At 37.5% G+C, this 23,492-nt stretch overlaps 1 protein-coding gene across 2 annotated transcripts in view; it reads left to right on the top strand.

The window, feature by feature from the left end:
* The window catches only part of ANK3 (ankyrin 3), a 689,507-nt gene that overhangs the window by 158,744 nt on the left and 507,271 nt on the right, over positions 1-23,492 (top strand). Inside the window, exon 1 of one of the 2 annotated variants that reach the window (XM_027596000.2) lies at positions 5,945-6,541. The exons of the other annotated variant lie outside the window; for it this stretch is intronic. Coding sequence (XP_027451801.2) covers positions 6,479-6,541 — 63 coding nt within the window. The 5' untranslated portion in view covers positions 5,945-6,478. Of the gene's footprint in view, positions 1-5,944; positions 6,542-23,492 lie in introns of those variants that run through there. 2 annotated transcript variants of the gene reach the window in all.

Genomic DNA, 23,492 nt, shown 5'->3' with positions numbered 1-23,492 from the left:
CATTGACATTGTCCTGGAATCCTTCACTTCAAGAGGAGTTTGCGTTTTCACTTATTTGGTTGGGGAATATGGGCCAAGGACCATGATGTATTCAGAGTACTGTGTGGCATTTGATATACACTTATGGTAAAATTAAAGATATTACCTTAACTTCATAATGCTTGTAACTAATCTGAGGATTAGCCCCGTATGACATGATGAAAATGTCATTGGCTGGAGCCCTGGCCTGGCATTAGTCCCAACATCATCTTGGACCGTGTGGTTAAGTGAGGCGACGTCCTGGTTTCACACGCGTGCGTAGAGGTGAGCGGGAGGCTTCTCGGGCAGCAGTCTAGATCTTCATTTCACAGACTCTCTGCTTCGGTAACCAATCCCTCTTTTTTGTAGTTCCTCCTTTATTTTTTTTTTTAACTTTTGCTGCTAGAAAAATCTCTCAAACCCATTCCTTCTCTTAGTCCATGAAAAATGATTTCAAGCATTTGTGCCAACAATTATTAAGCAAAATGAAATACCAAGTAGCAGGTGTAGACATAGTTGTCACTATATCATGATAGCTTTAGTTAAGGCAGCATTAATATTAGTAAAAGCTTTTAAGATACCATGAGATATTGCTTAAGTCAGAGTTTTTTAAAAATCAGATTTTTTTTTCTAATCCCTTTTATTTCAACCATTGAAAGAATAAGCGTCTCCATATTACTATGTTGTTTGGAATGTGAAGAGTGAGAAGCAGTCTTAGGAGGACATTTGATGGGGAAGGACGCCCCTAGAGCTGTATCTGGTCGTCTTTTGCATAGACTTTCCCCAGCGATGAAAGAAAACCTGGCAGAACCTCTGACCCCATTTGGGTGTGGACCCAAACATAAACAAACATCCATAGTTCTTAATCATTGTAATATTAGCATTGCTAGGGATTATCTTTTACAAAGCAAGGGAATTTCTTTAGACTCTGTCACCATGGTTGTTTTAAAATCATTTAGAATCTCTATTGTTATTAAATAAAACACATGGTTTTAGGGAAGATCACAGGAATGACTCATCAGTCCTCACCTCCCAAAAGGATGGATACCTGGTGTGTAAAAACTACCAGGCCTCTAAAGAGAATTGTTAGCCTAGTGCAAGGAGATTGCCCTGCTCAGAATATCACACCAATGAAAATGCAGAGGTTCAGGGAAGAAAACAAACAAAATCCAAACCACTCATTTATAGGCTCTATCTTTTTGGAACATTCTGTCTTTCCCTGTTTTACTAATCCACTTTGATTATATCATTATATTTTAATGGGCACAGGGCTAAATAATCAGGAAAGAAAGAACACCCAGGACAAAACAGGCTATTCCTGCTCTGGACCTGCCTGAAGGGTTCTGATGTACTGTCAAAAATGGAACCAGTATATCAGAATTATAATTTTGCAGATAATGTTGCTTTGAGCAAAGCTAAGTTTAAAGAATTTTATTTGAACAAAAAAAAGCACCAATGAGTGATACAGATGGCCGTTGGATATGGCAGAAATCATGGTGGTAGTTGAGAAGGGGCTGAAAACTGAGACTCAGTTCACTCTCTCATTCTCCTTTACCTCATGCCCACACCTGCCTGAATGTTCCACTGCTCTGAGCAACTGTAGGGATGTCACTGTGTGTCATTGTTTGATACGAAGACTCAAACACTAGTGGCTTAAATGCAGAGAGTGTGTTCCTTCAGATGTTTTCATTCACATTAGAAATATCAAGACATTGTATAAAACGTAATAGTTTTGTTACATAAAATTGCACTGTGATACTTTTTATATTTGTAAATCATCACTAGGGATATCCCAGAAGTTTAGGGGCTCTAGCACATCACTTGAGGTGGCGGGCGTGCGGAAAGATGAGGCAGTGGTGATCATGGTGGGAGCACCTCAGCCCAAAATTAACCTGAGGCAACCCCAAAGCTTTGGGGAAGAGAGTGACCAGTTTGGCTTATGAAGTGATCACCTGTTTCTGTCATACTCTTTCTCCTGTTTCTTGCCTCTGGGCACTCACCCCAAATAGGGCAAGGTAAATACCAGAGCCTCACAGTGAAGCCTCCAACGAAACCTAGTCACGTGTTTTGTTTTTTTAATTTAAAGTACATGCATGACTATTGAAGGCACGTTTGCTTACCACTGAAGATGATCTCAGATCTCACCGTGGGGCCACTTTACCCTCTCTGGGAGGTACTGGTAGTGGAAAGAAAGCCCTTCCGTGGAGCCGTCGGTGGAACTGCCGGTGGTCCCAGTCCTGCTCTTGCTGGCTGAGTGACCCTCAGGGAAGACGTGTCAGGGCCACAGGTGGGTCAAGAGAGGACATCACCACCACGTTCCCCTCAGCTTTAAAGATCCTAGGGTTTTCAGAAAATAGCTTATTTCCCTGTAGTTTTGTCTTTAGCTTTAAAAGCATTGTAAACATCGAGGACGAATGAGTGGTATCAAGGGAGTGCTGTTAGTAAGATGTAGCAACTACTTTAGCTTGCCAACCAGCAGTGTGACTTACAGTAAGTACATGATGTCCCAGCCTTAAAAATAAAATTAGTCTCTTCATATAGGTATTTCTGCTGGACTTAAGTGGAAAGTTTCGTTTTTTACTTTTAATTTGATGCACTTTAATTTTAGCCAAGAAATTATATCAGTGTTAGTGTGTTCAAATGAATTCTATGCAGAATATAGCATAAAACATTTGCTTCCTAATAACTCCTGCCCCGCGATTTCTCCTCTGGTAGGCCACTTTCATTTTAAAAATAGATCTGTTCTACGAGACTTAACTTGGCCCTGGTTGTTGTCCTCTTATGCGAGTTATTTAATTTAAAAATAGAACTGTCTCAGTAGATCTGTATCAACTAGTTTAGGATCGTTTCTATCTGGAGGAAACTCTAATTAGGCAGGCAGTTCTGTGCGGTCATGTTTGGGCGCATTGCAATCCAGTTATGCTGTCCTCTTCGGGGATCTGACAGAGAGCTTTGTTTCCAAGTTGATAATTTCAGTGTATTTGGCTTATAATTTTTTCTTAGGCTAAATTTAATTTCCTGAAGGGTTAGGGGAATTTTATAATTTGGATGAAAAAGAGATTACCATCAGAAAGTAGTTAATATTTAACATTTTTGGAACAAGGAATCATGCCTAGACTGTTTTTAGATCAATCAAATTACTCTTTTATCCAGAGCAATTTTAATTTAATGTGCATTGGTACACCTTTAGGCTTATTAAAAACAATCAGTATTTCTGTGAATGCATATTTCTAGAGTACAAGTGTAGGCAAGACCATTAAACAATAATAAGGAACAATTTTTCTATTTTCTACATCTAAGTTTTAATTTTTCAAACTTTAAATGAAATTTATCTGATTTCACAAGTGAAATATGTTTCGCATTGTGAGGAATTAAATTACTATTGATTTTGTGATGTTTTAAGGGCTTAATTTTAACAGAGAAACTCTTTTTGCCTTACAGATTTTTAGAGATTTGTTCATTCAAAAGGTCTAGAACTTACCAAGTTCCAGAAAACGAACATAAAACGTGTTATACATCACATACTGTTATTATTAAACTATAGCTTAACATTTTGTTACTTAAGTATACAATTTTGCATATTTTAAAGTTAATTTTTGAAACTGGGCTTTCTATCAGATTTGATTATACAATGTGACATCTGGAAAAATGATTCAGTCAGATTTATGAATTCCTTGTCTATAAGGATAATTCCTTCCCAAAGTGATCTTTTGTAGAATTTTGCTATATAATTTTATTTTTAAAAGTCCTGTTTTTTTCCATCTAACCAGCAGAGAGCACTTTAGCTTGTAACATGAGCATCAAATATATAAGTGAAGAGTCAAGATCATGCTTTATCAAAGAAATGGGCAATTATCATCACTCACAACCTCATTGTCTCCTGTCAGTTCCAGTTTAATTAATCAATTTCCTAAATTTTTCATCAAATTTAAACATACTTTTATAGTTTCAAAAAGTTATTATAATGGCATTTTCCCCAAACACATTCTTGTGCTATTTACTTGGCCAGAAATATTCATGTTAGTTTGATTTTATATATCTGATATAATTTGTAAATTTTTCCACAGACTAAATGTAGTCTCAATTTCTGTGTACCTTTGATTTTTTTTTTTTTTTAAAGCGCTCTACTCTGGATACTAGGTAAATAATTAGTGACAAAGACTTTTCTGGAAGGGGATTCAACTCAGTACTTCTTTAGATAGTAGGAATCAAAATGTCAGGATTCTACTCTAAATGGATGCATTATCTCTGTTGCTTAACTAGTGAAAAATGCAAAGATTTAGATAGTCTGATTTCAGTCCACCTGCTTACATCCTTTAGTTTATACAGAATTTGCATAAAGCACCTACCTCACCTTTGTCCTTCAAAAGGTCCGCAAGTAACTAGCCTAGGCTTATTCAATTAAAGTATATGAAGGATAGAGGCAGTAAGGAACTGCCAGGTCCATGGATTTCCCTGTGTTTTGAAGATGAGGAAGGGTAGAATCAGGGAAGACGTTCAAAAGGCTTATTCTGCTGTAATAAGATTTTTGACCTTTTATTGTGTGATAACAAGGATGTTGAGAAATGGCAGCAGAAAGTGAGGAGAGGTAGCAGTTCAAAGTCAGAGAAGAAACGTGCAAAGGGGGTTATATGCCTGACACTATTCAGGATTCTGGCCACACCAGACTTACTAAGATGTGTATTATTGTTTAAGTAATGTGAAAGCTCACAGTGAAAAAGTAGCTCCATTAGCTAACCCACGGTTTATAAAATTCATGTAGCTTGTGGAAGGGTCATTTGCACCCCTGTCCCCCGCCTGCATGGCCATGGGGGGCCATCTCAAGCACCCCTCACAATTCAGTTTTCTGGGGGACTGGTGGTTCGAGGTGTGGCAGAAGGAATGTTGGTTGCACGTAAACACAAGCCCCCTTTCTATAGGTAAAGAATGGGGAATATTTTGGTATAAATATCTGTCCTTTTTGTTTGGTATTTTAGCATCATTTCCTCAGACCATCGCTAAATCTTCCCCCACACAACACTGAAAATTAGCCCTTGTGATGTGTTTTTCCCTCTAATGCTGTGCTTTATATCATTTTAATCCAATTTCTTACGAATGAAGAAGTTAATGTTAATCCAATTTCTCCTGAATAAAAATGTTAGAGTGAGCAAAGACATGATTGATTCCTGGCTCCTGGACCCCTAAGGATGGCTCTGACCCTGCTATCCATCTCCTCCTCCCCGTCCACTCTTCCTGTCTTTACCCTACACCTGTAAGTTACCTGCTTTGAGAGACCTGTTTCAATCTTAGTGGTGGCCCATGGTGGCTCAGAACTTTGTTCTTTCCTGAATCAGAATGTAACTGGCACTCTTCAAAGAGATGCTTGCGTGATAGTTTCTGCTGGTAATTCATCTATGTTTAAATGGATGGAGAGCAGGGAAAGGGGGTTTCCACCCAGGTGTGAAGCCCCCCCTCCCCCATGTACCCAGAAAACACCCTGTAGCCTCAGGTTAGGATGGTGTGCAGCATGGAGTGTGTAATGTGATCTGAGAGCAACACTGCCCTAAAGGTGTTAGACAGCAGCCTTGCTCTTCATATTTCCTGAATATTCTGGACGGCTTCTAGTGTTGGTTGGTTGGTAGATTCATGGCAGGAAAACAATGATTAAATACGAATGATGGCACATTAGGTATGGGGCGTTCTGTAATTAGCCCTTCATCAGAAATCTTTAGCTGAAGATTGGCAATTTGCCCATCCATTTGCTTATCACATTAAAAAAAGAAAAATAATCATGGAGAAAGTGTAACCTTTGGTTTCTCCGGTAGTAGTAGATCTCTTTTATTGTGTGAATCATTGAGTGTTTTTTTGCGAACCAGTAACCTGATCTTTTATCACTGCCTGGACCGCCTCCTCCTCTGCTGGTATGCCCTGATGCATTCAACACATGTGTTCGAATGGGAGGCTAGCAGCACTCAGAGCAATTTACATTCGGCTTCCCAGCCTGTGAGAAGCAGCAAATCAGCCTCAGGGAAGGCTTCGGGAGATTTGTCAGCAGTCTGTAGCTTATTTCTGTATGTGTGAGTGTGTGTGTGTGTGTGTGTGTGTGTGTGTGTGTCTTCCTCTCTCGTTCTCTCGCTCACCATTTACAGGCTGGGATCACTGTGGAGGAATAAGCAACAAAGTGTTGTCAAGATTTTATCTCAGGGTAATGATTAGTCAAAAATGAGAGGCTAAAATATTGATTTTCATTGTAAGAATAATTGACTGTTGGATGTAGAGAACACCCGTTTCTTCCTGAGGAGAGCTGAGCAGTGCCACATTCCCAGCAGTGAGGGCTGGGTGGAAGCGGCCGCCGCCTGCCTGGGGAGCACCCATAAATGGACTTTGGTCTCAAGGCTTTGACTCTTTGTCGTGGTTTTGGATGTTGGAATACGGGCGGTGATCTCTTGTCTTGTATAAGCTCACCTGACTTAAAGGAAAGATGAGTGAAGAGCCAAAGGAGAAAAATGCAAAACCTGCTCATAGGAAAAGGAAAGGAAAAAAGGTAAGAAATGAATAAGCAACATGTTCTCTGTATTGTTCTCTGGCTCTGGGGAGGAAGTGATCTTCAGGCTGGATTTTTTAAGAGATTGGATTTTAAGAAGCTGCTAGAATCAGATTGCTTTTGTTTTTCTGGTCTATTAATAATGGGTGTGTTCTGTGTTGGAGAAAAACATCGCAACTCGGATACATTGCTAAAATATTTAAACGGTTAAATATAGTCATTTAGATTTCACTGAAGTAGTGTGTTTTTCGTAGTGATATTCAGGATTATTAAGTAAACACATGTCCTAATTATGTGGGTGGGTGTGTTTTTTTTCCCCTTACATTTTCCAGAATGCTTGTTAATCAACAGGGTACAATTACTAATGAATATTATTATGGTATAGATGTTTAGCTTTAACACATATTTCAGGCAAACTTAGGGAAACCTGTAGTTACACTTTAAAATTACAGCATGGAGCATGGAGGTGAACTCCATTTTAATTATTGATCAGTTTATGGCTGACAAATCTCAGTTTGCAACAGACTGCAGTTGTACAGCCGTATGCCTCATTTGTCCACTGTAATTTATAAAATTAATTTTGTTTTCCATGTAAAGCAAGGAATCTTCCAAATATCAGTAGATGATTATTGTAAACCTGTAGATTCATTTTTGCTTGTCTTGAATGTGGGTATCTTAAAATGTGCTCCTAACTTTTTGGTGCATTTTGAATTTGGGGGTGGGAGAGCGGGGGAGGTAATTCCCTAGGTCTGGCATTTTTTTCTTGATCCATTGTGGTTAATAAACTGGCTTCCATAGGGTGTGCCACCAATGGAAAAGCCAGTTGTATATCTGTAACAAAGAAAAACAAATCCCTAAAATAGGATTATAGTTCATAGCTCTTTTAAGGAAAATGTGTACTCTATTTTTTTATCTACAATCAAAATCTTCTGATACTATATATTAATTACTAGTATATATAATAATAACTCTTTAAAATGCTTCCTTGACCCAATGTAATGTATGCTCAGCCAATGGATCCACAGAGAATGGATGGCTATAGTAGAGAAGATAAAGATTGCAACTCCTCGCTGAATTGTCAGCATGTAAATTTTTTTTCACAATGTGTTTGTTATTTATGAAAAGATTCATTTGGATATGGTGTTCTTAAAGGAGCTGCTATCAGCAGACTACCCTGAGGACATGTTTACGAATGTGCCATATTCTAGGGCAGTGGTTCAACATCCTGTAGACAGTGAGGCTGTGCAGACTGGCTTTAAGTCAGCCTTGACTTCTGGTACGTTGTGTCAGCAGGGGCTGATGATGTTGCAAAGGTGCTGTTCTGATTTCCCAAGGGAGCAGGTCACAGCTGCATAGCACAAAAGATTTGTTTAATGCCTGGCATAGCGGTGCTGGTCTCAAGGAAAGCTCTCAGCTTGGCTCCTGTTTATGAGATATGGCCTTAAGTGTCTGACAGGCTCCACCATGATTCTGAACGTGGAATGTCATGGAGAGCCCAGGCAGACGTCATGAGCCACGACAGTGCAATCCAGATTAAAGTGAGCAGTGGCTGGGTCCGTGGTAAATCATGGAGCTTTTATGTGGAATCCTTTAACATGGGCATTTTTTCTCTCTTCCTTGAAATTTTCCCAGCTGTGTTCCACTTCTCCTCATCTAAGGTTATCCTTCTCAGAGACGGTATGAAGTCAGTTGCTTTGATTCCTTCTCCTGTGCATGCTACCCTGTCCCGGGGGCTGTGGGTACTCTTTATGAAGCCTTCATCATCACACTCTGCCCCAGGACCTTCCTAACTCCGTCCAGCCCTGTTCAGTGAAGTCTAGATTCCTGACTACAGAGCTTGAGGCCCTTCCCAGTCTGATCTGCACCTGCACCTCCCAGGCTTTTTTCCCCTTCACCATTTACTTCATTAATATTTGACTCCATCCAAACTGGAGGTCTTACCAGCCCTTGAATCAATCCACTTCTTCTGATGCTTGTCCTTTGTCCGTGAAGAAAGCATTTTTGTGCCAGCCCACTTGGGTACAAGCCAGATCTTGCCTTCTCCCTGAAATCTGTCAATTCACCCTACTTAGAAGTCAGTCAGTCTTCTGGATTGACAAGTACCTTACACTGTCAGGACACATAACACATTCTGCTGCTTTTTCAAGTTATCGTGTACCTGTTCTGTTCTCTTGTCCACATAGAACCTCCTGGTATTCACCTCAAGGAGGCAGTCAGCATGTTCCTTATATGCAGCTGACACTAAATAAATGTGCCATTGAAATACTTTACTGACCAGAGTTCACCAAGAATGTTCAGTATTAGAGCAGATACATATCAAGCAGGAGGTATCTTTTAAATGAACAGGCCTTTTCTCCCAACATTTTCTGGATAAAAATATAATAGTTTTTGTTTTCTTAAAAAGGATGTATGTGTATACACACACACACACACACACACGCATATGTGCAGGTGTGTGTGTGTGTGTGTGTGTGTGTGTGTGTATTCCATTTCCTTCTGAGCCAAATATTCTAGAAGGTCTCTGGGTGTTCTAGATGACCTACACTGCAGCATTGGTGGGTGTGGTCAAATGAAAGCATTTCAGGTGGGAAATATATGCAAACTGCCAAAATTCTGTTGCAACAAGCTCCTCAAATGTTTGAAATATTTCATTACTTATGGAATTATTTTAATATAAAATTTAGTGTGAAATCCTTTTTGTATAGGAATGTCTCAAAATGGCCTTAAAAATTATGTGTTGCTGTTGAGTGTTTTCAGAACAGATCACATGCTTAGGGCATTTGGGTATAAAGTGTCTCATGAGACATATTTAATATTGGAGTCAGTGAGATAAATGTAATGGAATCATTATATTCTTCCTTTGTTAGCACATAGCAAGTGTTTCTATTTTTCTCAGGAATATAAGGATTCAAACTCATGTTAGGAAATGTTTTTTTCTAATAATTTCTATATTTTGTTCTGAATGTGAAAAGGGAATGTGCATGCGCGCATGCATGTGTGTGTGTGCGTATCCATATCCCATAGCTATTTATCTCTCCTTATGCTGATTACAAGAGAAGGATTTACTGAAAGTCAGGAGACCTGAGTTCATATATAGCCCTGCTTCTAACCTGATGTCTTGGATAGAGCAATCAAACTCTTTTATCTATAAAATGGGATTCATGTGTCTGACACAACTATCAGGGATATTATGAGAGTAAAATAAAAATAATCAGTAGAGCCATGTTTTCAAAAGAGATTTTAAAAATGACAACACTTAAATTCAAGGTGATTGTCATGATAGAATTTCAGACTTGCTGTAAATTGGCCGATTCTAAAGAAGACATGACAGATGAGGCCATATTACCCACATAAGATTATACTGAAGGCCAGAAGTACTTAGCTTAGTCAGCCCCCAAAGAATAAGTGTGAAAATTGTCATTCAGTGATTTTATTTATTTAGCATCCAGATTTCATCAGCCTAAGCTGTCATAACAAAATACCATAGACTGCATGGTTTAAATAACAGAAATTTATTTTCTCAGTGTTGTGGAGAATGCAAGTCCGAGCTCAGAGTGCTTGCACGGTGGGTTCTGGTAAGGAGGGCCCTTCCTGACTTGTAGAGTGCTGCCTTTTCACTGTATGCTCCCATAGCCTTTTCTTGGTGTGTGCAAGTGAATGCGGGGGTGGGGAGGGAGAGATTGATTTCTCTCTCTCCTTCTTCTTGTAAGACCACCAATTCTGTTGGGTAAGCACTGCACCTTCATGACCTCATTTAACTCTGATTACCCCCCAAGAGCCCTGTCTCCAAATAATTACATTGGGGGTTAGGGCTTCAATATATGCATTTGGGAGGGGGTACAATTCAGTCCATAGGAGCATCCAGAGAAGGCTGTGTTGTCCAGATTCCCAACTTAAATATGCTTAATAAAACATGTGATGGTGATTAAAATCCTTTCAGTTAATTTAGTTATTCAGCAGATGCTGTGAGTAGAGAACCTTAAAGTACTGGGCCAGAGCCAGCTGTGATAAACCAATCCATGCTGGAAATCTTAGGGATACCAAATAAAGGTGAATTCAGGTTCTCTTGGTAGCAGAATGAGGGGGTGGGAAATTCCATCTGAGGCTGAGGTTAGGAAAGGAGGGATAGAGGAAGGCATGCTTGAATTGATGTTAAGAAGATACGTGTTTTCCAGGTGCTTCCCAAGAGCGTCAGAGCCTTCCAGATAGAATGTAGGATGAAAGGGAGAGAAACATTTGAAGCAGCCTGATTCCTGCTTAGGAGTCTAAACATTGTTTTGTGTGGTTGGAGTGCAGCGGACAGGGATGTGTCATTGCATGATATAAAGATGTAAAAAAAGAGAAGGGCCAACTCAGGAACTTTGAGCTACGGGTCTTTTTTTTCTGGGGTTCACCAAAAGGTTTTGAGCAGATGAGTATTGAAATCAGATTTGCTTTTTAGAAAAACATCCTTAGTATTTGGTAGAAATGCTAGGTCTTTATTTTGTACCGATATCCCATTCTGGTAGGAATATAGGGCATATATTTTACTGCTGATAATTACCAGAAACTTAGTTTCTTGCGTGTTTCATTCAGTGACTTTTCTTTTTTTTTTTTTTCTTCTCCTTTCTTTTCCTTTTTCCTTTTCCTTTCCTTTCCTTTTCCTCTTCTCTTCTTTCTCTTCTCTTTTCTTCCTCCCCCCCCCTTTTATTTCTTTCTTTCTTTTCTGGTGGTAGATTGGAAAAAATACTTAGATATTTAGACCCCACTGGGTAATGAGTTCCATTGCAATGAGTTTGCTTGTTTTCTAGGGAACTTCAGTAAAGGATTTTCGCCATTTTAGTTCAGTTGCCTTTTCCATCTTAAGAATCTCAAAATAACTTACTTTAAGTTGGGTTTTTACAGTTTGTGTTTCTTCTGAGGGTAGACCCCATAAATTTTTTCTTTTCTACTCTTCTTTCCCATGTGCTTGCCTTATGTGTGGGAGCTGTCCTTGTTTCTTCTCTCATGACGCTTAAATTATCCAAACGTATATCAGTGTTTTTTGAGGAAGAGTCAAGGGAATGTCCATTTCTGAATTTCATTCATTATCCCTAATCCTGGAGTTTTCATTGTTGGAATTTTAGTTTGTTTGTTTTTTGGTTCAGGGTCTTTGATCAGGATGCCTTGAATACCAAGTTCCCTCTAAACTGAGGTGATGGTGTGTAGGCACATTGAATACATGGCATCTCTGTTGACCTGTAAGTTTTATTTGTGTTTTTGGACATTGCATACTACTGCTCTACAAGCACAGAACCTCTCGAAGTCTTACATGGTTGAGTGGGATGAGTTGAGTTATATGGTTCACTGAACACGATCATGTATCCAGTGCTTTGTAACTGCTGGGGGCCAACGTACACTCCATGCTGAGTAGCTTTTATATCCTTTTCCGCTTCACTATATACATTATTATCAGATATTTCTTCTTTTAGTCTTGCATAAGTAGAAAATTTTTAATACTTTTTATTTTCTTAATCATTTTTCTCTTGACTGTTACTCCTACTTTCACAAGTACTATCAACTTTGTACTTAAAATGTTTAAGTATCTTGTGCATCCATATCCACGAATCAGAAATTTTGACTCCTCCAATAATGAATTTGTAATGGTATTTTCTTGAACTTAATATTGGAGTTTGTTCATTTCGGCGTGCAGATTTCTATGTTATCTTTGCCCAAGGTTTTTGTACTTTTGAAACTTTCTTTTTTCAGGGAGAGATTGAATGAACTAAGAGAACCTGAGAGGTTACTTCATGATATCAGAATTTCATGAAAAAAATCCTCAATTTAATACCACTTTTTAAAAATCAAATTTAGTGAGGTACATTTACTTGGAGATTTTCTTCCTTGTTAGAAAAAAGTGAGCAGAAACTTGACATAAATTTATTTTATATGTAGCAGGCTTGGGGCATGGACTCTGAACATGACCCATAAAGGGAGGCCTTGATACTCCACAGTCTCTTCTCCGTCATTTCACAATTCAAAATGAAAACCGAAAATATTTTCTAACTTCTTTGGTGGCAAAATCTGACCCGACCTGAACTCATTTGGCAGCAAAACCTGTTCTGACCTTACGTGAAGCTATTTATAGTCTTTATTTATCCACCTTAGTGTGAATCTTCATACATTTTGCTGAAGTAAAAATTCCTTGTTTGGGGGTACTGTGGGGATGAGCCTGTAATATTGGTACATACCTTTCTAAAATTTGACAAGTTCTGAATTCCAGAGCTTTTCTGGCTGCGGGGACTTCAGACAATGGATGGTGAATCCACACTGAGTCCCAAGCTGGGACTGGTGATGAGCCAGCATAATGGAAGGTTAGCTTGCAGTGAGGATGAAGGGGCTCGTTTCTGTCCTTAATCAATTCCAGATAAAGTGGTGTTTTGTAATGCTGGGCACCATATCAAAGGTCCCTCAATTATTTCCAGGTGCAATCTAACAGACATTAGCTTGTGTGGCAATAAATTCGAACATTTTGACATTTTCGTTGTTGTTGTTTTGTTTTTAAGCAGTGAATTGTGACTTACCAGTAAGAAGAAAAAAGTCTTAATATATTGTTTAGAAAATTCTTGTTTTTTGTTGTTCATGACCATTTGATTAGGTCATGAAAAATAACTGGTATATATATGTTTTCTAAAAGAAAAAAGAAATTGGGGTAAATTATTGTTTGAAGCATTGTGCCTACTTGCAGAGAAAATAATGATTATCATATGAGGGGTAATTTCCCACAATTAGCACATAAAATAACTTTCTCTGTCATCCATCTTCAATAAAAATTCCTACTTATGGGTATATTATACAACTTAATTATGTATATATTACACAACGTAATTTTAAAAGCTTTTCATTCCATTTTTTCCTCACAGTTACACATAAATGTAAGTATACTTTATACTTACTTGACTATGTTAACAACTTAAAATCTAGAAGCTTTTCTCAACTTCTTATTCTCCTATGATTTGTATAACTTTGGTCATTGAAATCCATTGGTTCTCCCACTACCAGGGAAGTAATAGGAACATGCTGTCATAAGGCATGTCATTAATATTATTGGAGATACCAATTGATATACTTGCTTTAACAGTGTCCTAAAGAAAACCAGAATTCTAAATCATTTCTGAAGTTTTAGTGCTTGTAAAACTCAGAGCCTAGTTAAGCAGTTTACTGAATGCAGGCTGTCCTATATCTTTCACTCCCAACTCACTAGTCTTTTATTTATTTTTTTTAAGATTTTATTTATTTATTTGACAGAGAGAGAGACAGTGAGAGAGGGAACACAAGCAGGGGGAGTGGGAGAGGGAGAAGCAGGCTTCCCATGGAGCAGGGAGCCCGACGCGGGGCTCGATCCCAGGACCCTGGGATCATGACCTGAGCCGAAGGCGGTCACTTAATCAACTGAGCCACCCAGGCGCCCCTCACTAGTCTTTTAAATCATGTTTCACGGCACATGAGATATGTTGCTCTGACATTTCTACTGTGTGTGTGTGTGTGTGTGTGTGTGTGTGTGTGTGTGTGTGTGTGTGTTTTAAACCAAACTATAATCATGCAAAGCTATTTTGATTCCGCCTCAGTACTATACCCTTTATTCTTTGAACAGACAGTTTTTGAGCACTCACTATTCTAGGTGCAAGGGATTCATCAGGGAACAAGATTGGCAATAAACATACCAAGTGGGTACTAGTAATAATTCAATATGGAAATTCCACGAGAGGCCTCTACTCTAGAGAAAAACTAGATTTCAGAGAGGGGGTGACTACTATTGCCAGGGAAGGAGTTGAAAACTCAGCAGGGAGGTAGCAGGGAAGGCCTCGCAGTGGCGACCCTTGATCTGTGAGCTCAGTCCTGACAGGGACTTGATCAGCTCTGGAGAGGACATTTTAGGTAGAAGGAACCGTGTGGGGGTAAAACCCTGTCATGTTTGGGTCCCGAGGAAGGAACATTTTAATGCACTCTTCCAGCTGGCTTGAACTTTAAAGACTTCTATATACTGCTCTCAAGTGTCTTTTTCCTCCTGGAATTCAATCAATGTTTTGTGAGTTTTAAGGGTGAAGAGCAAGATTTGAGGGAGTCAACTGGTGATACATGGTACGTGTACAGGGTAGCACCCAGTGAACTTGTGAGAATGAGGAACTTTTATTCTACTTTTCACTTTCCCTTCAGTGCTGCTCATTGTTAACCATTGTGATTTAAGTACAGCAAGGAATTTAGAGACTTACAGAAACCCATATCTCTTAAGCCTCTAATTAACAATAACTGCCCCCCCCACTTAGTACACAGTCTACTCAATAAATTACAAATACAAATAAAGACACACATCAGAAACTAAACTTGATAAACCTTGATTTGAGGATTGTGCACAGTAATTTTTGCAAATAAGGCATATGAAATATGCCTTGCCTTACAATATAGGTTTCATAATTCTGAGCATTGGTGTCATATTTAATGTCGGTGTTTTGTGAGTACTTAATGAAAAATTAAATGATAATTATAGCAAACCAAGCTAATTCCTTGACATGAAGCTTAACCTCTAGATAATTTATCTGGGAACAGGGTGTAATTTTCCTTTGTTATTTTCACGATGCTGGCTTATTTAGTCTTTACTTGCAGTGATTTCACCACCAGGTAATTTACCTTGGCATTTTACAAAATTGGAACATCTCTTTGAAACATGATCATGTTATCTTAAATATCGTTTCCACCATTTTTAAGTCTAATTCACTTTCACATAGAGGCAACATCAAAACTACATACAGAAGCAGAACCACGGTTGTCTGAATATTAATGAAAAAGATTTTCTGTGTAATTACAGATAATTAAGTGAATCATGTGTTCAAGTAAATATTTATGAATAACTTCAAAGTTTCTTTTTAAAAACAAAACCAACCGCAATGATGATTTTACGGATTCCCACCCCACTGCCCCCATAGAGATGTTTATCAGAAATTTAATGGACATCCTCCTGCCACACATGTGGGTTATTTCACTCTATTGTTTTGGACAAATCAAGAAGCACGAGAAACAGCTTAGCTTCAGATATTTGAAGTCCCTTTTCTGATCCATCAAGCAGGGCTCATCCTCCTCAACTGTTCTTCATGTCTTCAAATTAGAAAAAAACACACAGATTATTTATGAAGTTAGAATAGCAATAATAGGTTCCAGGATTCTAGCCTTTCCTTTTAAGAATTTTTTAGATACGACTTTTGATGAATTCAGTTAAGTGAGTATGCTTGAAAGAGGTGCTAGGAACTTGCAGCAACACATGGGTGCTTGTGAAGTTTTTGCTGTCTTTCCCTGATTTTTGCTATTTTAGGGGATCTCTAGAACAAAACTAAAAATGGATGGTCCTCTGTATTATCAAAGTGTAAAACCTACAAAACAGCAATTTTAAATGCTTAGATTTAATGACACATTTTCTCTCCTTAGCCCACCTGCTGAAAATGCTTTTAATGCTCATCTTTCATCTCTGTATAAAGGTCTGTTAGGGGATAAGTTTTTGGCATTATGCTATAGTACTTCATGTAAATTATAAACATGCCAATTCTAGTTTTTGTCTTTAGAAAGTAGAGGTACTAATCTAGCTGCATTAAACTATTGTGTCAATATGTGCCTTTTATCTTCTGCTTTTAAAGCTTTTCTGTAATCTTTAAAGTGGAGGTTCTCCAAAAAATATGATCTTGGGCTTTGGCCAAGGAAGATAACTTTGCAAGAGCAAGAATGGAATCACATACACCAGAGTTTAATCCTTGTTCTTCATCTTAATATTTATACAAAGTTTGTCAGGTTGCCTAATGTCCTAAGCCCTGGTTTCCTAGTCTTTAAACTGAGGATATATTGTTTATGTAGAGGTTTAATGTAAGGATTAGAAACACTATGTGTATGTTAAGTGCCTGGTGCAGCTCCTTGGCCAAAAGTAGGCTACATCATAGAGTAGCTGTTGTTGTCCTTAGTGTTAAAAGCATTGCTAGCATAAGATGAGATTTGGTACTACTTATTGCCTATGAAGAAAAGCAGAATTTAAGAGCTCTAAGTTCGTTGTCGCCCTGAATCAGAATTTTTGTGTATCATTTTCATATGACTTGTTCTCTTTTCCTCTTTACAAGTCAGAATAGCCTGTTCCCTGATGGTAAAATTTATTTGTAATGTTGATTTCCTTCCTCTTTAATAAAAAAATTAGAAATTTGTCATCCAAATATAACAATCTGTATAAAAATTATCTTTTGAATTGTTTTAGAAAATTGCATATTTACCTCTAGTGAAATTTTGATTTATGGAATATACTGCCTTATAATAATAAAAATTGGTATAATGTTAACTTCTAATGGTACATGTCAGATAGGATTTAGATTATTAGCATTCATCTATTAGCGTGGTAGTGGATGTTTTACAAATCCTTGCACTTTGTATTTTATTTAACCATTTAGAATGAGGGAAAAATCCTTGCATTCTGTATTTTATTTAACCATTTAGGGTGAGGGAACAGGTTGGCATATTAGAATATACCAACAGGGTGGTATATAAGAGAACACCACATTGTGTGTTTTCTTCTTGACTCTGATAAAACAGCAGCAAGAGGAGGCATAGTGGAAGGAACCTAAGATTCAGAATCAGCGGATAATTATGTTGAAGACATTTATGACAGTATATATGAAAATATAAAAACATTCATTGCATTTACCACTGTGACACTGAACTGAAACCTCCCATTTTCTAATCTCTGAAATGTAGTCAAAACAGTTGATATCTATGATGCTTATGGGTTTTCAGACACCACTTTCTAGCAACAATACTGAATCCATACTTTGAAAGCGGTAGTGTAATGGGCGAAATCTGGGGCAGTGCTATGTGTTTGCTGAAGGGGACAGAGGCCGAAGAGAACCTCCTCTGTATAGTTGTCACCTTCTATTCAACACCTCTAGGTGATTTTGTCCCTAACAACGTAGCCACCTCATTTACTAATTTGTATTCTAGTTCTGTATTTTTATAATGAAGTGTAAAGAAAACAAGGAATGGTTACTAATCTTCTCATCTTTCACATAGAACCCCAACTGCCCTTCTGTGATTATATTTAACACCACCACCACATGAAACATTCTAAATTTAAGTATGGGATCTGAAGTAGTTTGAGAGAGAACACCCTATGTAATGGCAAAGCAAGTCCTTCGGTTCTTTCATTCCTGGGCCTTTCACAGATGTCCCCGCAGGGACAATTTGTACGTTGTTCACATCTAGAACACAGATGATTTGCCATTTTTTTGTTTTGTTTTTACTATGGTAAAATACTCATAAAATTTAGCATTGTAATCATTTTAAAATGCAACTCAGTGGCATTAACTACATTCATGATGTTGTGCAACCATCACCACTATCTAGTTCCAGTACTTTTTCATCACCCGAAAGGGAAACCCTGTACCCACTGAGAAGTCACTCCATATTCCCTCCTCCCCCACCCCTGACAGCCACTAACCTGCTTTCTCTCTCTCTATGGATTTGCCCATAATGGATAGTTCATATGAGTGGTTTATGGTTAATACAATATGTATCCTTTTGTGCCTGGCTTCCTTCGGTTAGCATATTTTCAGGGTTTATCCATGCTGTAACATGTATCAGTACTTTATTCCTTTTTATTAGCTGAATAATATTCCATTGTATGGGTAGTCCCCATTTTGTCTGTCTGTTCATCTGTTGGGGGACATTTGGGTTGTTTCTATCTTTTGACTATTGTGAATAGAGCTGCAGCAAACTTTTGTGGACAGGTTTTTATTTGAACACCTGTTCCCAGTTCTTTGGGATATTTACCTAAGAGTAGAATTCTTTGGTCATGTAATAATTCTATAAACATAAAAATTATCGAAGAACTTGCCAGGAGGTTTTCTTCTATAAGTTTTTATAGTTTGATTTCTGTTGTATTCATATTTCTATATCTTATTATTTGTCTAGTCACTTATTACTCTTGAGGGTTTTTTTGGGGGTAAAATATAGCGAAATTTTGTCTATTCATCCTAGAAAGATGGAGATGGTGGGAAGGGGTTTGTGGAGAGACTGTGACACTGAGATAAATAGAGGTAGGAGCCACTCATGAGCCTTAGTGAATGGCAGCAAGTAGATCCTAGAGCATAGGAGAAAAGTAAAATTCTTGTGGTAATGTTCCTGGTGAGGATTTTTACTTAAAGTAGGAACTTTGAACAATGGCAGAACTGGGAAGAGAGCAGTTTGTGTTCTCTCCCTGAGCACAAACTGTTGACTATCCCAGAACAAAGTGCATGAAATGCACTCTGTTTTTTGCACTAGGCCAGGAAAAATGTTGGTGCATTTAGTAAGGTTTCTCCAGAGAGAAGTAAGTTAGAGGCTTAAAATATCAGATGCCCTCTTTGTTGCATATGCTTGTGGTTAACTTTACTGTGGAGCAAGTAGTATATAATTCTCATTTCATAGTATAGCGTCAATCATTCTCATTTATTTCTCTTTTAATATTTAGAGTGAGAAAATGCCCCTGGGCAAGGTCACAGAAGTTTCTGAGCCAGGTAGGCTGTGACTGAAAACGGTAGCCACTATTTTGTGGGTAAAACGAGGTGAGCTGCACCACTGGGCCTTTCCTCAAGAGCTTCTGAATATGTGATTGTAATCACACGTCACCATAAACAAGTATTAACTGCTTTGCTCTGCAGGAGACACTACAAAAAAGTATCGGAAAGGCATTCACTTATGGGTTGTGTGATCTTTACAAAAGAAGCAGGAAAATTCCTAAAATATTAGGTTCTGAGCTTTTTTCTATGTGGGGTAGGTTTGTTGTTTTTCTTTCTTTTTGGGTGATACCCAGCCTCGTGAAAATATGCAGTTAGTCAAGTTATTCCACACTCTGCTGAGCAAAACTGGTGTTACCCCATAGAGTACTTTCTGGTCCTGACATGTGTTACATATTGAAGATTTAGGATTAACTATTCAGGAAAGGCATTCAAAGTCTGTTTTGTGGTCTTCAGATACAAACTACAATGTAGCCTTCATCCTTGAATGCTTTAAAAATTTTTTCTTTCTTTAAATTTATTTATAACTAGAAAATTTTTATAAATTTCAATTCTAAGAGGATATATTCCAATAAAATGTGGCTTCTTTATCTAAATATTTCCTAAAAATGTCTTGCTTTAAATTTTTTATAACTGGAAATCTTAACGATTTCTATTTTTATTTCCTTCTCTTTATTCCACACCCTTTTCCGTAAGAATTTTGGACTCAGGTCTTACTTAAAAATGGAAGAAATACAAAACTAAAATGTTGGAAATATTCCTGCTGAGAGACTCAGCTAGAAGTAATGGTGATGGCAAAGTATGGTTGGTCTTATCAGGAAAATAAGCTTACTAACACAGAGATGTAGGAGAAAATCCACCTGGGAATACACCTTGACACCTATCATTGACTATCTCCATGTCTGTTGGGTGGGTTTTGGAGTTTTAAATGATGTTCACAGTGGTTCTCGTCTTGTCATGTACTTTAAAATGTCTTTGACTCCCTTTGACTGACATATGAAACCTCATGTCATTGCAGTTTGGGGCTTCATCTTCTTGAAGCTGGTCAGCAGTCAGCAGATCTCATTTGTAGAAAGATGCGCTGGGAAAGAAAGGCTTAGTGTTAAGCATGTCAGGTCTCTTTTCTTGAGCTGCCAGCAGGTTGGAGCCCAGCAGAATGAGCCGTGGACACCTGCACTAGGGTGAAGCACACTGTCCTGGGCTCCGTGGGTGCTGTCCTGCCCTCAGCAGAGTTGTCATCTCAAGGGACAGCAACTTTAGAAGTTTGTTTAGAGAAAGAGCTCTAAGAGATGCAGTTTGAAAAGGTAATACATTTTAAAAATAAAAAGATAACCTAAAGAGCAATAAGAACACAGACTTAAGGGGTGTATTTTATACTGTGGTGTATGACTTCGTGTTCATCTGAAAAGGTTGTTTGGAGAGACCTTATTTTGAACCAGGGCGGCAGGCTCATGATTAAAAAGCTAGAGAAGTATTATATAAATGAATAAATGCGGGGCAGTGTAGACCGTTTCATAATTTTGTAGGAAAACCCAGAAGTCTAGATTTCTAGGTTAAATCTCTTGATATTGAAGTGTTGAAACTAATTAATAATATTTTTTGAAAAAACTCATTGTGTGGCCAAAACAAGCAAACAGACACCCAATGGGCAGTCTCCTGGTCCCCAAGTTTGCATCTTTGTTTTTAGTTGTGTTGCCCACAGTCTCCACTTTTCTCTGAGTAGACCTTTAGAACTGAGTTCCTGGGTCTCTAGAGAATCTCTGTGGCAAACATTTATCTAATGTAAATCTATCTTCCTTTATTTTATTGGTTAAAAAATTTTTGTTTTACTCCTTTGATTGTCCAAATACTGAGATCAGATTTTGCCCCAGCCCCACCCCAGGGGAAAAGAAGTAGAAATACCTGCCTTAATAGATTTAGCAATATAATTCAGTTCCTTACGCTTTATTAATACATACAGCAAATTTCTAGGATCCGATAGCCATCTAGATTCATGAACACAGTTCAAATCTCACATATTTAGAGTTCAGGACTGGTGTATGCACAGTCATAGCAAAGAAACCCATTTTCACTAAAGTCCGTACCAAATTCACAAGGTATGCAGGGTTCTTAACAAAAACACGTGTTTGTACTATATCATTATACCATAAAACTTTAATGCCAGTGATGTTTATACTTATTGTTGTAATAAAAAGCATTTTGTTGAACCTAACATGTATATTTTAGTTGGTTGTGAAAGCTCAGACATGGGTATTTAAAAAGCGTTGTGTATTCAACCTTATTAAATACTTAGTTGAGAGTACAAAAATTAGCTTAGATTTTAGGATTATAGGATAGGAGATGTATGAAGACTCCTATTCTAATGGCAGATTAACAAGAAATGAATATGAATATCGTATTTCCTCAGTTCTGCATGGCAGACTACCTTACAGATTTAAATATGCCTGAATTGGGGTGCATTTTACAATCCATGAATTCTCATCTCTGCTATTGTCCACACGGCAGCCATGATGTAATTGTCATAGGCTGAGTGTGCAAACTTGGTTGTTATTCCTGTTGATGTGACTGCAGTGCCTCATTTTCAGTCAGCAAAGTACTTAGGATCCTTTAAGGGAGGAATTTGCAGAAAGGGTGACAATGGATTGGGAGAATATCCTGGAGATAGTTGTGGAGCACTTTAAGAAATGCTTTGTCAACCACCATCCTGATGGCACAGGGATGTATCGTGTGTATGAAGACTCAATGGTGCCCCAACAACCAAAGGCACTCATGATAAGGATAGGTAAAGATCGGAATGCGTGAAGTTTTAAGAATGCCTCAACCAGTTTATTTCACTTGTATCTTCTTATTTCAGTATGTATAAAGGCCATATATGATACAAGTTTATGTATGAGTGAGTCTCAATATTTTCAAAAAGAATAAATTTGGAAGTTCGTGTGATAATGCTTTGTCACAATTTCATTGACAGTATTTTTCTTTGTTACGTTAAAAATGGCACATCTCATAATCAGTGACATCCTAACTTGATGAAATACAATAGTGAAAAATTGACTTTCCAAGTTAAAAGTCAGAACTCAGAAATAGCTTGTGTTTTTAGGACTAAAATTAGAAACTTGATGGTGCTAAGTATCTATTAGATGAGATCATAATACTGTGATGCTAAATTATAATTTTTAAAATGCTATTTAGTTCTGGAAAATAATATTTTTATTCAAGGTTAAGTCAAAGTCAAAATAAATATATGGACACTATATGGACGATATACATCTTCTTTTCAAGTTCTTTCATCTTACTTTGTAAATGGCAGCTCGGGGGTCTGCAGTGTGCACCAACTTCAGCTGGTAAATAAGATCAAATCAAGTGTGAAAACATAATTGAACATCCTGGAAGTTAGTTGGCTCTCACTTTAATTCCTTCAGTAAATATATTTCACCAACAATAGCCCTTTCTTTTCCTTTTAATCTCATTCTTATTTTTAAAAATATAGTTGTATTTTAATCTGTTGTTGAATGGTTTGGCCATACATTTTCATTTTCAAAGCGTATTTTTTTTTAATGCTTATAGCACTTTATTTATAATTGCCTCAAACTGGAAATAGTCCAAAGTTCATCAACAGGTGAATGGAGAAATAAATTGTGGTTGTGATGTTGTGATTTATTTTTTCTTTTAAATTTTTATTTAAATTCTAATTAGTTAACATATAGTGTAATACTGTTTTCAGGAGTAGAATTTAGTGATTCATCACTTACATATAACATCTAGTGCAAGGTGCACTTTTAAAGTATATCAGTGCTAGATGTCCCCAAATATTCATTTATATATTAGATATATTTGTATATTTATATAAATTTATATATTAGATATTGTTAAGTTGAAAGCTCAAGAAAACAAAAAATGCAAACGGACATTTTGTTGTTTGATATATTGAAAAGACAACCAGTATCATGATATTGGTAATATATGTGATTGAAGAAATAGAAAATGTTTAATTTAACTTGATGTGTAGACAGTTCTTGATAAGAACACGACTAAATCTCCGAAACTGTGGATGTACTGAAGTGAGGTAACTTGATTTCTGAAGGGACACTGAATGATGTGGTTGACATATTAATCAGAAATATAAAAAGGCATAATATTTAATGCAGAGGTAAATTGAAAAGGACAAACCAAAAGCCTTGTTAGTTTATGAAAATGTCAGAGAGCTAGCAATGCCTTGTCCAAAGATAGATCAGCTGTTACATTCTGTGTTCCTGCTTTTCTGCTGGACATAAAAGGTGAGCACAGAATGGTGGAGTTAAAAATCATTTACTTTTAAATCTTTATATTCTTGTTTTTCCATCTGCCATTTTGTTTTATGTTTATCTTGTAGAGAATGTATTTTATTGTCTTTTAAGTATACTATTTGTCCTAGAAAT

The sequence above is a fragment of the Zalophus californianus genome, chromosome 15 (genome assembly GCF_009762305.2).
Source record: "Zalophus californianus isolate mZalCal1 chromosome 15, mZalCal1.pri.v2, whole genome shotgun sequence".
Lineage (NCBI taxonomy): Eukaryota > Metazoa > Chordata > Mammalia > Carnivora > Otariidae > Zalophus > Zalophus californianus.
The sequence above is the reverse complement of the archived record's forward strand: the minus strand, read 5'-3'. Positions and strand labels throughout refer to the sequence as shown.